The 14,428-nt window shown below is 38.9% G+C and overlaps 1 protein-coding gene across 3 annotated transcripts in view; it reads left to right on the forward strand.

Annotated features, from left to right (window-relative positions):
- AFF1 (ALF transcription elongation factor 1) overlaps positions 1 to 14,428 on the forward strand; it is a 66,599-nt gene that overhangs the window by 35,200 nt on the left and 16,971 nt on the right. For all 3 annotated transcript variants that reach the window (XM_053462888.1, XM_053462896.1, XM_053462906.1), the window contains 4 exons: positions 6,755 to 6,796; positions 7,402 to 7,488; positions 9,610 to 9,646; positions 13,655 to 13,706. In XM_053462888.1, coding sequence (XP_053318863.1) covers positions 6,755 to 6,796; positions 7,402 to 7,488; positions 9,610 to 9,646; positions 13,655 to 13,706 — 218 coding nt within the window. The remainder of the gene's footprint in view (positions 1 to 6,754; positions 6,797 to 7,401; positions 7,489 to 9,609; positions 9,647 to 13,654; positions 13,707 to 14,428) is intronic.

Raw genomic sequence — 14,428 nt, forward strand, 5'->3', positions numbered from 1 at the left:
GGGGTTTGTGTTCTGTGAAAGTGTGTGTGCCTTTTTTTCTTCAGTGGTTCACTTTTTGTGTAACCCGTAAGTTTTTGTGGTTCAATCAGAACTACCTGAACAAGTGACTTGACAGAACTCTGCAGGTCCCTGAAGCTAAATTGTCTTGTGGTTTGTATTTGGCTATGTGTTCAACAGACTTGCTTGCTTTGTTTATTTTCAAGGCAAGGGGAAAGCAAGAGTAAACAGACGTACAGGTTTGATTATGAGAAAATAAAACTTTCAATTAAAGAAGTTCCTTTCCCCTTTGGGATAATGCATTAGAACAAAAATACCCATGTATTGTATGCATTGCTTACATTTTAAAGCATCTCATATGGCATTTTTTAACATTTTATATGGGGGGGGGAACAAATGCTAACACATTCCAGTCTTTTTTGACATTATTTGTAACAGGCGCAGAAGACAAAAAAAATAAAAGATTCATTAAGAGTGACAACAATGCTCAAAACCTTCACGCAACTTTACATGTTGTATTACAAATATCTTTAATACTGACATGACATTTTTAATTATAGTAAGATATACAATCCCCTTTTTTTTGTACAGTATCATTTTAGAAGTTACAATGAAAGCATATACACATATGGGTTGTGATTATTGAACGTAAGTCATTGTAGCAGACTAATTCTAATAAACACAACAGAATTGTGTAACAAAGCTGTACTGATACATGTTATGAAGTGAACATGCTTCAGCTCCTTGGGAAACTTCACAGAATGATAAACGGGGGATTGTCTACTGGAGTGGGTCAGTCTTATCAGGAAGATCATGCACGCACCCTCTATCCTCTATCATGCACGCACAGAATTTAATGCACGCATAGTTTTTGCGAGAGTCCAAGGAGTGGATGGTTCAGAATGTTCATGCAGTACCCTTCCGTAAGACCTATTAGTATTTTTTATCGTTATAGCTCAAGTACTTGACCGCGTAGAGAAAAGCCTTAAATCTTTTGAATAGATCTTCTCTGCATTATGCAGAGATGCTTTAACCTACTGGGCTTTGCCTTGACGGTTCGTGTCCTGACGTGTACTGACATGTCCACTTGTGACATAAATGCTCCTGTATACAAAGGAGCCAAGTGTAAAGGAAAAAATGTATATCTCAAGACCGTATTGTGTGCCATTGATGTTGGGTTGGCGGCTTTAGTTTTATTTAACTAAAATTGGTGGTTAAGTGATCCTGGTGTCTGGAATTATGTCAGTAAGTTGTTCTTTCCAAGTTTGACAAAAAGTTTTATTCACTAAAGATGGAGTTGGGGAAGAACTGCAGTTTCGTCGGACGTCTGTTTTGATTATGATGGCAAACCCCAGTGGCAAACCTTCTGATCCTAAAAAAAAAATAAATTAAAAAAAAACTGTAAAAGACATAAGAAATCTCACTGATTCAAAAGAGCTGCAGCTTTTCCTTCCCTCTGCATTATATAGGGCCAGCTCCGCTCTTCTCGTATGGTTGTTAATGATGCATATGATGAACACAGGGAGTTTAAACCACAACTCTCCTGCAAATTATTCTTCCAACTCCTGCTTTAGTGAATAACCCCGAAAGAAGTTTGTCTTAATGTGTGTGCTTTTATTTTCTAAAGTAGACTGTTTATTCATATTGGCAGATTCTACTTTCTCACTCTTCATCATTGGCTTTCGGTTTTTGGTTTACCAAACCATGTGAGGTTGGAGGAAATAAAGCTACAGAGGGAAGACATCTTTATATAATCAATGGATATGTAAACAGAGCCTAGTGCCTGATAGAAACAACCCAAGAAGGTCATTTGTACCTTGCCCTGAAGGTTAATCAACAGAACTCGAAACTGTTTTTCTTCTCTGTTTAAAAGGTCACTACAGCCATAATATACACTTTGTGTAAGTGGTCCTGCTTGCAAGTGTATAGGGGGATTCTCCATGCACTTGCCTTGCAGCTTGCAGAGATTTGAGCCTGGGTATCTAACAAGACCCCCATGTGTCCATGTGCAGAAAGCACTTCCATTGTGATTGATTGTGGAGCAAAAACCTTATCGCTGAGGGGATATTGCTCTGCAGTTCTCGTAAAGCGAAGCGGCTTCATTTTTTATTTAACTGTTTCAAAAATGCACAATAAAATACTTGAATATTTTAATATGCATTCTGCCATGGTTGTGGGCTGCACTGGAGTGCCCCTTTTAATATGTATTACATCCGGTCGTGTTGTTAACCCATTCTAAGCTTCTTCTGTAGTAAGAGGAATAGAATAGTTTATTTAAAGTAATGCATATTGGTATATTTCTGCATTGAGGCTCGTGACCACAGACCTTTAAAGCAGGGTATTTATATGCATAGTGCCATCAGATTCCAGAGCGCTGTACAAAGGGTAGACATAGCAATTAGTTTTATAACAAAACAAGGTCCTCCTGCTTTCTGTTACCGCATTTTATACATGGTTTATGCTTTTAACTTAAAGGGGCAGTAATTCCCATTGTTGGAATAAAGGTAAAGTTGTTCACTTCATTGTTCTGTGCAGTGTTTTCCCCAAGAAATGATGCTCATTAATTCTTTTGGCGACTGCTTCATGACGTGAGTTAGGAAGCAGCACTGGGTCACACATTGGCGGTGAGCTTTAACACCTTCCTAGTGCCTTTCCTCTTGTTGTGGCTGATTCCATGATGAGCCATCAGCTTACTGTTAATGCTAAGGACACTCAGGTTCCAGCACCATCAGAAAAAAGAGGGTTAAGGAAATCAGCATTTAGGTAACTAGTATGCTTCAAATGTGTAGGCACCAAAGATCCTTTTACGTATGGTGTGTTTACCATGAAACTTCGTTCCTTTGGTTCCCTATCTGTGCACGTGTGTCTGTGTTCAGGTTACAACGGCTGTCAGTTGTACTTTGGCTACTTGGAAATTAGCTTTTGAAAGTCTGCTTAAACCTACAATATAAGCATAAGATTCCTCCATCCACTTTTTGTCTGTTTTCTACGCCTGTACAACAGGAGGAGTGGATGGATCCAAACATCAGTAGTTACAGGCAATTATCTGCAGATGTTTCCGAGAATCCCACAGGGTACATTTTGATGTTGAAAACATTGACTTGCAAAAATGTTCACTCCTTTTTACCGTAATAGTCCGCGCAAAGAAAATAGTGCTTCGTTCTGTTTCTATCTGGGAGTATTTCTGTGCAGTCCATTTATTTATTGATGCCCAGTGGTCATTCTGGACTATCAACCATCGTGCAAATAAATGTGTAATATTTCTAAATGAAACCCAGCTGGTTTGCAGAAATAATGGGGAGAGTAAAGCACGTGAGGAGAGGAGGGTATGACACGGTTACAAAGGTTAAAAGCATACAATTAAATTACATGGAATTATTGCCTGAAGTGGATTATAGGTAAATAAATTCATATGATTAAATGGTTTCATCGTAAAGCAGACCATTTAAAAACCGTGTTCACCAAAAAAGCCCTGGGTGCTTGCAGAACTTGCCAGAACTATTATTTTTTTGAAGTATAAAGTGTGGTCTGTATTTGCTATCCTCTTTGAACGCCATTGACTTTTTATTACATTTTACGTTATTTCACGTTAATAAATGTTCATGCAAGAATGGACTACCCCGCACCTCCATAAAGTTAACAAGACTGATATTTGTTGACTATTAATTACTCATTGGAGAGTGTTACAAATATCCCACTAACCCAGTGTAATGATTTATTCAAAGGTTTGAATTGTAGAATTGAATTACTTTATGCAGTTGATTTTATCTAAAGAGAACAGTGTAAAATGTTTTTAGTATCATTATTTTGCTTTTACAACTACTACTATGATAGATTAGACATGGCATTCTTTCCAAGTATCTGACTTTCCAAGTCCTCCCCTGATGTCCTTTTCTTGAAGCTAAGAACGCCTGTGGGCTGCAAGTATATCAGTGTTATACACAGTAAACATTTAGTACATTTGAATTGTGGAACTAAAATGCACTAGTAATTGTCTAAATCTCTCGGTAAACTCGGTTAAATATCATATACCCTAACCACACACAGGAATTAAAGGGTGCCATCTGTCCCTTTTTAAAGTGTGGGAGAGTATGAGCTAGACTGTGAGGTAACATGACCTTATATAGAACTGAAAATGATTTGCTTATATCGTATATGGTGTACACGGTGTTCTGTTTTAAAGCCAGACAAGTAGAGGCGCTTCCAACTTTATATTTGTAGATAAGACTTTGTAATCATGGATATTCTTTAAACATGGGTGTCATTGTCTGATTTTGTGATAAAGCCTACCAAGTGAAGGTTTAGGTCTCAGTCCAGGGTCAGAAAGGATATGAATTAAGATTATGAATATCAAATGTTCTTTGTTCTAAGCTTTTCTTAGCTTTATCACACGTTTACTTTGGCTAGGGTTGATGGGTTTTAATGGCTGTTTGGGCAAAAAATATAGCAGAACGTTTAATGCTGACTTAGACCTTATCTGTTACCTAGAATTCTATCAGTCCGCAATATGACAAATAAATATACCGTCTTGTCTTGTTTTTCACCTTGTCTAGTGGAACAACCACAGCTGTATGATTATCAGTTCAGGCCTGTTTTCCACTTGTATGTTTTGCTGTTTGCATATTATTTTTCAGCAAGATTGCAATAGTGTGACGTGTGTAGCAGTCTAGTAAAGAAAAGCTTTCTGCTCCCAGGTCTTCCGTGAGCAGCAGACTTCTGAAGTTCAGTCTGATTGCTATATATACTTATGTCGCCTTGACAATAGGAATCTGTAGATAAATGGCCCACTTTGTATTTACCTGGGGTTCCTTTATAGGGAAGAAGGCTTTGTCTGTAGAACATGTGCCACTCTAGGTTTTATTAAACATATAGATGTATTTGCTTTTGTGTTAGTTTTGTTCCTTATTAATAATATTATCTGAAACCCATAGCGTATTCTGTTGAGGAAAACGGCCAAGAGGGCTTGGTGCATTTTTTACTTTTTTTTTTGTTTTTTTTGCCCCCCCCCCCTTTTTTCAGGCTTCTGTAGACTACTGTTGTCTTGGTTTTATTTATTTTTTTTTTGTTTTAAAGATTTATTTGTTGTTAAAAAATAAAATTATATAGTACAACGAAGGGACTGAACCACGGATCCAAAAATAAATTTCCAATATTTAATTTGGTAAAGTATGATCTTAAGTAGCGCAGGATATATCTTTATAAACTCCTTCCTGAATATCTGTTGGGTCATTTATAGGTATTTGCTTGAAGAGCTTGTGTCTACAAATACAGACCAAGTGTTTGTTTCATCACAAGCTGGTTCATCTTAAACGTTTCAGGAAATATCTGAAATGTTAGCAAATATAGTGGCTTTCACAATTTTTCCCCCAACATAAGGGCCCTATTTTTTAAAGAAGCCAAAAAAACAAAAATGTCTAAACACATTTCCATAGAAAGATGTTCATGGATGCTAATTGTACAAGTACAGATGTTAGCCATTTTACATGTCATCTTGGGAATTGTTACGGATGCTGGACCCTCTAAGTCTAGGCTACGTTTGCATGTTAGTTTTCTAATCCCTTCACCTCTGTAGTGTATTCGCCATTGTTGAATGTGTGAGGAGGTTATTCAGGTGCCAATGTCTGCATAATCACATGCCACTGTGTTATGTGTTTGTTGTGTTAATCCTTTCCTGTTTCCTGTGCTTAGTAAAGTGACTATATAAACTATACGGAGTTCCAAGTGTTCTCTTGCGTCGTTACTGGTGGAACGGTTCACGCACACACTCCTCTGCTTTCCCCATGTGGCACATCAGCTGTTAATTTGCTTCATGAACTATTTGCACAGAGCTCATCATAGCATAATTCGTTTGTCCTTTGAGAATTATTTATCAAGCAGAAGGGTGTCTAACAGATGATGAATAGATTATTTTGTGAGGCTGTGCTTGTAATTTCTAAGGCTTTTTTTTTTCGTTTATGTTCCAATACGTTTCCGGTTTCACTCTCAAAGTATTAAACTGCTTGCAGGCAGGCAGTGTTAAAAATGTAATGCGTGATAAGTCAAAATATTGCTTTCCTTAATCATTGATTCATACCCATTTGACATATCACAAATAATGTACTTAAAACAGTAGAATTGTGTTAAATCACATGCTTTACAACAAGTCACAAAAAAGTCTCTGTGAAGCCCTTTCCCAAAAATATACCTCCAACCACAAATATTGTCAATGCAATGGAAAATAAAGTTGGGTTTAATCAATGGAGCAAGATTTCAACAATGTGTTTTCCTGTCTGAGGTTTTGGCCTAACTGGGTACTCATCTAAACGGCACCCTATTTCCTGTTTTCTAAACAAATCTTTAAGGCTAGTCAGATGTTGGACACAGGTAATATAACAGTAAATGTTGTATATATATTATACTTTAACAGTGTTGGTATTGACATGGTTTGTTTGTTCTATCAATGTCACGTTTGACAACAAGATTACTCTACCATTATTTATTTCACTTTATGCAGAACCTATGGACACTTCTACATGAGAACATGGTAGCATTGGCATCCTAACATGCTAGGAACTTGAGTTTTGCTATTAAGTTATCATATGACACTATAGGTATAGACTATTTTTAATACGTTTAGGCAATTGTTTACACTGGCATACAGTTAGCCACTTGGAAAGAGGCTTATGCCACACAATTTCTAATATTATATTGTTAGTTTTTATATACACTGCTTTTGTAGTTAATGTAACTATATATATAAATATGTATTCTCTTTCAGACCATCACCAATGATGCACACTGTGTTGAAGAAATTTTGAAGGTCTGTGCAACTTTATTGCATTAAATATTGTCTGTTTAATACAGTAATGGATTTCTACGTTTGTTTACTACACAACACACGTTAAATTATTTGATTTATTAAAAAAAAAATAGTGTTGGTGGTTCTTGGGTGGAAATGTTTCTGTATGCTAAATAAGCTTGATTGGAAATATGACTTTTAATTAGGGGATAAATTATACTATAATTTTTTTATTCTCTCTCTATATAATTGTATTACTAAGTTAGTTGACAAGTAACTGTTTAAGTAGCTACTATATTGGTAAAGTACTGCTCAGGCAAATAGGTAGCTTGGAGTTGACATTTAATTTATGCAATTTCTTGAGAATGAGTGTTAACGCTAGTTTTTTTTCTCCATTCTAAACCTACAGAGGTATCCCTGGTACCTGAAATGACTAGGCTCCATCATTCAATTGAACTAGATTTCTAGAAAACATTACTATGACTGTCTACACCTTTTGATTACATTGCTTGATTGTTTTATAGAAAATTATTAATTTGTGCAGTTGATCATTTTAACAATGTTTCAATTTAAATACATAAAGTACATATCCAGAGCCATACATTTACTTGCTATTTATATTTTAGGAAATGACCCATTCATGGCCGCCGCCATTAACAGCTATCCATACACCCAGCACTGCTGAGCCAACTAAATTTCCTTTTCCTACAAAGGTTAGTGCAATAAATCTAAAGTGCAAATGCTTATTTGAATTGTTTCTTTTTTTCTTCAATGGTCTCCCCAGCTACACATCTATGTCTCCCTCTCCATCCATTGCACGTGCATTTCACACTCTTTCCCCAGCTCCTTATTCTCCCAAGGCCTTATAGTGTTTTATCCAGCTTACCTGTTTTTTGGTTAATTTCCCTAGTTAATGGTACTTAGGGTGATGTGATCCTCAAAATTAGACCAAGCACTAGCTGCATTCCACAGATCTTCTTTGTCTTGACTGGAATAATGCTCCTGTTAGCTTGATGGCAGTTCACCTTTAAAAAAAGGCAAGACTTTCCCTGTTGCCTACCACTTCCTTTTTTAGGCCCTGAAAGGGAACCCTTTAGACAATTCTCATGTGAATTGGCTTAAATTGAGTAACTTCGATAATTACTAAGCATATTTGAAGTCCATTCAAATATACTTCCAGTTTGCATTGAGAACTTGTCTATTCACAGAAAGTTGAATCTGTATGACCGTTTTGGCAGTAGCAAACAAAATGGCTCTAATTTAACAAATTCAGCTGGACCCCTCAGGTGCAGGCTGAATAAATCAAACAGGCTGCTAAATTTGATTGCTGCATATCAGTCAACAAATTGACAAGAAAATTCAAACGCAACAGAATAGAATGTTGACTGAGTAACTAGAGGAGGAGATAGAACTGTTGAGTAAGCTCTCTTGGTCTACTAAAAACCTTTGTGAATAGACCATTGAAAAATTGAGTGAATATTTAAATAACAGTGTTTTTGATTGACATTTTCCATAAGATTACCTGCTGCTCACAAACATAATTAAGTGAAATTTGCATCTAAAAACCCAATCTAGCTATAATCTGAAATAGATATACAAACCGATCAGCCATAACATTATGACCACTGACAGGGGAAGTGAATAGCACTAATAATCTTGTCAGTGGGTGGGATATATTATGTAAGTGAACGTTTCGTCCTCAGTTAGTAGCAGCCAACATGGGCAAGCGTAAGGATCTGAGCAACTTTGACATGGGCAAAAGTGGGGCAAGGAAGGAAAATCGGTGGCCCAGGCTCATCGATGCATGTGGGGTGTGAAGGTTGGCCCGTGTGGTCAAATCCAACAGACAAGCTTCTGTAGCCCAGATTGCTGAAAAAGTTAATGCTGGTTCTGATAGAAAGGATGTCAGAACACACAGTGCATCGCAGTTTGATGCGTATGGAGCTGCGTAGCCCCAGGCCAGTCATGTTGCCTATGCTGACCCCTGTCCACTGCCGAAAACGCCTACAATGGGCAAGTGAGCATAAGAACTGGACCACAGAGCAATGGAAGAAGGTGGCCTGGTCTGATGAATCACATTATCTTTCTTATCACTTGGATGACGGGGTAGTTGTGGGTTGCTTACCTGGATGAACTATGGGGAAACAGACAAGCCGGTGGAGGCAGTGTGATACTTTGGGCAATCTTCTACTGGGAAAACTTAGGTCCTGCCGTTCATGTGGATGTTCATTTGACACAAATCGCCTTCCTAAGCGTTGCTGCAGACCATGTACACCCTTTCATGGACGCAGTAGTCCCTGATGGCATTGGCCTCTTTCAACAGGATAGTGCACCCTGCCACAAGGCAAAAATGGTTCAGGAATGGTTTGAGGAACACAAGAATGAGTTCAAGGTGTTTACTTGGCCTCCAAATTCCGCAGATCTCATCTGTGCTAGACAAACAAGTCCGATCCATGGAGGCTCTACCTTGCGACTTACAGAGCTTACAGAATCTGGTGCTAATGTCTTGGTGCCAGATACCACAGCATGCCTTCAGAGGTCTAGTGGAGAAGGTGTCATGGCTGTTTTGGCGACCTACATAATATTAGGCATGTGGTCATAATGTTATGGCTGATCTCGGTGTGTATGTATATATAGCTAAATTTCCCCCAGTAATCACTTGCACAATATTTAAAATATAGAGTTGTTGGATTAGGTAGTCTACATTGTATTACTCAGGCCTGTATCTTGCTTCCTAAGAAATGTAGTCCATTTCACTAATGAAAACTTTTCTTTCTTTCTTTTTTTTTTCCTTTTTAAACTTCCTTTACCACATTTTTCCTACCTCACCTCAGGAAAGTCAGCAAGTCCCATCTGTCAAAGTGAACCAGAGTGAGTGATATAAACTTAGTTGTTTAAGAATACCCTTGGCCTGGTGTAAATTGTGTTGCTTTCCGAAACGAAGTAACCTGTGGGGTGAAAATGTATGTGTGTTTGTGAGTGTGTGAGTATATATAGATATAATGTGTATATGTATGTATGTATATATGTCACTTGTGTGTGTATGGTGTACTTATACAAGGTAGAATATACCTTATAATGTATAACTACACCATACATACTAATATATCTAAATAACAAACATAATTCACTCTGGCAACTCTTACTGTTGGAAATATGTTTATAAATGTATCTGGCCATCTAGTCTGCCTGTTTTTCCTGATGTAGTAGTATGTTTCTTGTATTTGAGTATAAAACAAGATAATTCAGATACCAAAACCTGGACAGGAAATACACGCGATCTGTTAATGATCGTAACTCCTATGCAGTGGCGTCGGCAGGGGGGGGCCAGAGGGGGCCATGGCCCCCCCTACAGCATGCTGTGCCCCCCAGTGTGCCCCCCCAATTGAAACGCCGTCTTTTTTTTTTTTTTTTTTCGCGGAGGCAGTACATTAAACGGCCGCGCGCAGAGGCGTATATAGGGTATGGCAGCCATGGCACGTGCCATGGGCGCCATCTCTAGGGGGGCGCCGGTGAGCGGCTTTTAAATGCCGCTCACCGGCATTTTTTTTTTTTAATGCGGAGGAGAGAGGGGGCGCCTAGCAACCGCTCGGTGCCCCTCATTCTCCTCCACGAGCCCTCTACTCCCGTCCCGGTGCCGGCATTTTATGCAGAACGCCGCAATATGCCGGCATATTGCGGCGCTCTGCATGAAATGCCGGCACCAGCGAGCGGCTTTTAAACACTGATGCGGAGGAGAGAGAGGGGCGCCTAGCAACCGCTCGGCGCCCCTCGTTCTCCCCCGCATCAAAAAAAAGAAGACAGCGCTTTAAAGCCGCTCGCTGGTGTCCGCTGCTTCACTGGTGGGCGCCGAAATATGACGTCATATTACGGCGCTCAACAGTGAAGCAGCGGGCACCAGCGAGCGGTGCAGGAAGACAGCAGCATCGTGCTCCCGTCGCTGGACTTCAAGGTGAGAGAGGGGGGTTAGAAAGTGATGAGGGAGGGAGTTAAAAAGTGATGAGGGAGGGGGTTAAAAAGTGATGAGGGAGGGGGTTAAAAAGTGATGAATGACGGAGTTAAAAAGTGATGAATGACGGAGGGGGTTAAAAAGTGATGAATATGAGGGAAGGGGGTTAAAAAGTGATGAATGAGGGAAGGGGGTTAAAAAGTGATGAATGAGGGAGGGGGTTAAAAGTGATGAGGGAGGGAGTTAAAAAGTGATGAGGGAGGGGGTTAAAAAGTGATAGGAGAGGGGGTTAAAAAGTGATAGGGGAGGGAGAGGGGGTAGATATAAGTAAAGAGTGTGCATTAATGTGTGGATGCATTGAGTGAATGAGAGAGAGCATGAGTTAATGTGTGGATGAATTGTCTGAATGAGGGAGAGCATGAGTTAATGTGTGGATGCATTGAGTGAATGGGGGAGAGCATGAGTTAATGTGTGGATGCATTGAGTGAATGAGGGAGAGCATGAGTTAATGTGTGGATGCATTGAGTGAATGAGGGAGAACATGAGTTAATGTGTGGATGCATTGAGTGAATGAGGGAGTGCATGAGTTAATGTGTGGATGAGTTATCTGAATTAAAGTGTGAATTAGTGAGTGACTGTAAAAGTGTTTGTGTATCATAGATGTATAATTGTGGAAGGGCAAAGATGGCACTAGCAGGAGGTTTGAGCCTTGGGGACCAAGATGGCACAGGCAGGGTGTATATGGGACAAAGATGGCACTGGCTGGACTGTTTGGGGACAAAGTTGACTTGTGCTGGGCTATTTGGGGACACAGATTGCAAATCTTATGTGTGTAATCTGGGTGCTGGCCAGGTTCTGTGTGGGCAGTGTGGACGCCAGGGCTGGTAAGCTGCATCCTGTGAGCTATACCTGTAATTTAGGGGGTTTTATCTATACCTTTAATGCTTAGTTGTTATGTGATTTCCAGTTGATCTGTACCTGCATAGCTGGGTTTGTGTGTCATTCTGTTGATCTGTATCTGCTATGCTATGCTTCCATACATTATTTATGTATACCTGCAAATACAGGGTTTGTATTTCTTATTCTGTTGTGTTGTTCATTTGATCTATACCTGAACTACAGGGTGTAAGTAAAAGAGCGGTATGGTTTAGTGAATGAGGGGACAAAGGGATGATTACAGGGGAGAGGACCTCTCAATGTCATGGTGCAGTCAGAAGGACTGACTCTCACTGTCTTCCCCTGATCTGCAGTCAGTGTGGCAAATATATTTTTTTGGTGTGGTAGCGGAGGGAGTGGTTGCATGCAAGGGAGCATTGAGCAGGGCCCAAGGAAATGCTTGGGTAGGGTCCAATTTTTTCACTATAAAATATATTGGCAACAGGGTCTAATATTTATATATATATATATATATTGGCAGCACGGGCAAATATTTATATTTTTATTTGCAGCAGGGGCAAATATGTATATATGTTTTGGCAGCAGGGTTTAATATTTATATATATAGGCAGCATGGTTTAATATTTATATATATATTGGCAGCAGGGTCTAATATTAATATATATCGGCAGCAGGGTATAATATAAGTATATATCCGCAGCAGGGGCTAATAATAATATATATCCGCAGCAGGGGCTAATATTAATATATATCGGAAGCAGGGTGTAATATTTCTATATATCGGCAGCAGGGTCTAATATTTATATATATATATATATATATATTGGCAGCAGGGGCTAATATTAAAGAATGAAAAATAACTGCCAGTTCAGCTGTTATTTTAAAATCATATTTCAATCACTTCAAAGAGATAAGTACATATGATGTAGTTAAAAATGCACGTCTAACGCATATATATATATATATATATATATATATATATATATATAAATTATATGTACCGTTTTATAATTGGCCCCCCTATTTCGTTCCCTGGCCCCCCATGTGCCCCCCCTAAATATGAAAGCTGGAGACGCCACTGCTCCTATGAACTGCAATTGTATTTTGAAAGTGTGTAATTTCTGTTTCTATCATTATTTATTAGAAAAATAAGTCTTTTATTAATAGTCTTGCTAAAATTAATGATTGTAAGTCTTAATCATTGTAAGGGACCCAAAACCTTTATTAATGTAAATAAGGTGTGAAACGGTTCTAAAACATCTCAATAATAAAATAAGAAAAATTGTATCTAATATAATTTGTACACTGAGCTCATATGTTGTAAGATGCATGAACACTGTACTCAAAATTCTTAAGACACTCATAGCTTTGAGGTTTTAAACTTTTTATAAACAGCCCCCTTTATATAAATTTTCAATGGTGATTACCTGTTAAAGCAAATACACAATGATTTCTGTGGCCATACGTGTCAGTATTGAATTTTATACATTAAAAACCTCTTAACCAAATGAAACAGATGTGTCCCAGAGTGTGTTGCAGTCAGATGCTGAAACCTATTCTTCGAAGGTGACTGTAGCCAGAGTCTGGGCAAAAGGGACGGCTGCCCTGTCTTCTTGAAGCAGTTAATAGAGCCCCCTTCAAAAACCAACATCCGCTCAGACCCCTCAACTAACTATTTCTACCTTGTGACCTGTGTACCACCTGATGTTGCAGGGATATGACCTCATATGTCTGGCATGCAGACTGTGAAGGAGGAAGCATTAGTAGCATGGTTTGTGTCTGTTATGTCCCATGGTAAAAGACCCTGCCCGGATCCAGTATGTTTAAATGAGGCTCTGACTGTAGCACCCCTAATGACTAATGTTTTTTGATGACAGTTCAGAATGACAGCAGTTTAGGTTTTAAACTAGAACTACATAGTGTCTGATGTGTTGGTACAAGTTCATAAGCTCTTGAAATATGCAGATAGTGTTATTCTTATGGGGAGAACATCCTAATCTTTTATTTTTTTATTATTATTATTATTATTACAGAGCAGTATGACAGCTCTTCAAAGGTGTTGCCGAGTCCACAGGAGGGAACATCGTAAGTAGATCTGTTTTTTTGTTTGTTTTGTTTTTGCCTCTGTTTCCACGTTTTGAATTTATGTGGCATTTGTTGTATGGCTTACTTTTGAATAATCGACACTGTAATTTATCCTAATCAAGGTAATGAAACAATTGCAATTAAAAGATGGTTTGGAACATGATATAACAGCTAAGTTTTCTAGGTTCCACCAATGAAATTAAACTTTAACAATCTCAACCAAATGAGAGAGAAAATCTTGCCCCACCTCCTTTTGTGGTCCCTTTACAATAGTTTTGTAGAAGGTGCTTTAGATTCTGATGTAGATGCTGATGCCACTAGTTACATGAGTATTGTTGTTCGCATTATATAGTTATGCGAGATACGATAAAGGTGTTGTTCAGGGGTGAGCCTAGTCTTAGTGATGTCTGGATGCAGTTTTGCTTCAGCACCAGTAGCACCCCCCATGTAACTAAAACACATCCACATACTAACATGCAAACTCACTCTAAAACTCTACACATAGACTCACAGCGTCGATCCTCTCCCTTGCGGGCACATGCTAACACCGTAGACTGACGCATAGACTTCACCCCCATGCAGTTACACAGACTCACGCGTCAACACCCTACAACAACACACTCTAACATCATATGTTTACGCACATGCTCTCTCACTCTCTCCCTTTTCCATCATCGCTGCAGCTCGCACAACTCTTCCTCCCCCATGCAAATGGAGTACAA

This window comes from Spea bombifrons, chromosome 1 (genome assembly GCF_027358695.1).
Source record: "Spea bombifrons isolate aSpeBom1 chromosome 1, aSpeBom1.2.pri, whole genome shotgun sequence".
NCBI lineage: Eukaryota > Metazoa > Chordata > Amphibia > Anura > Pelobatidae > Spea > Spea bombifrons.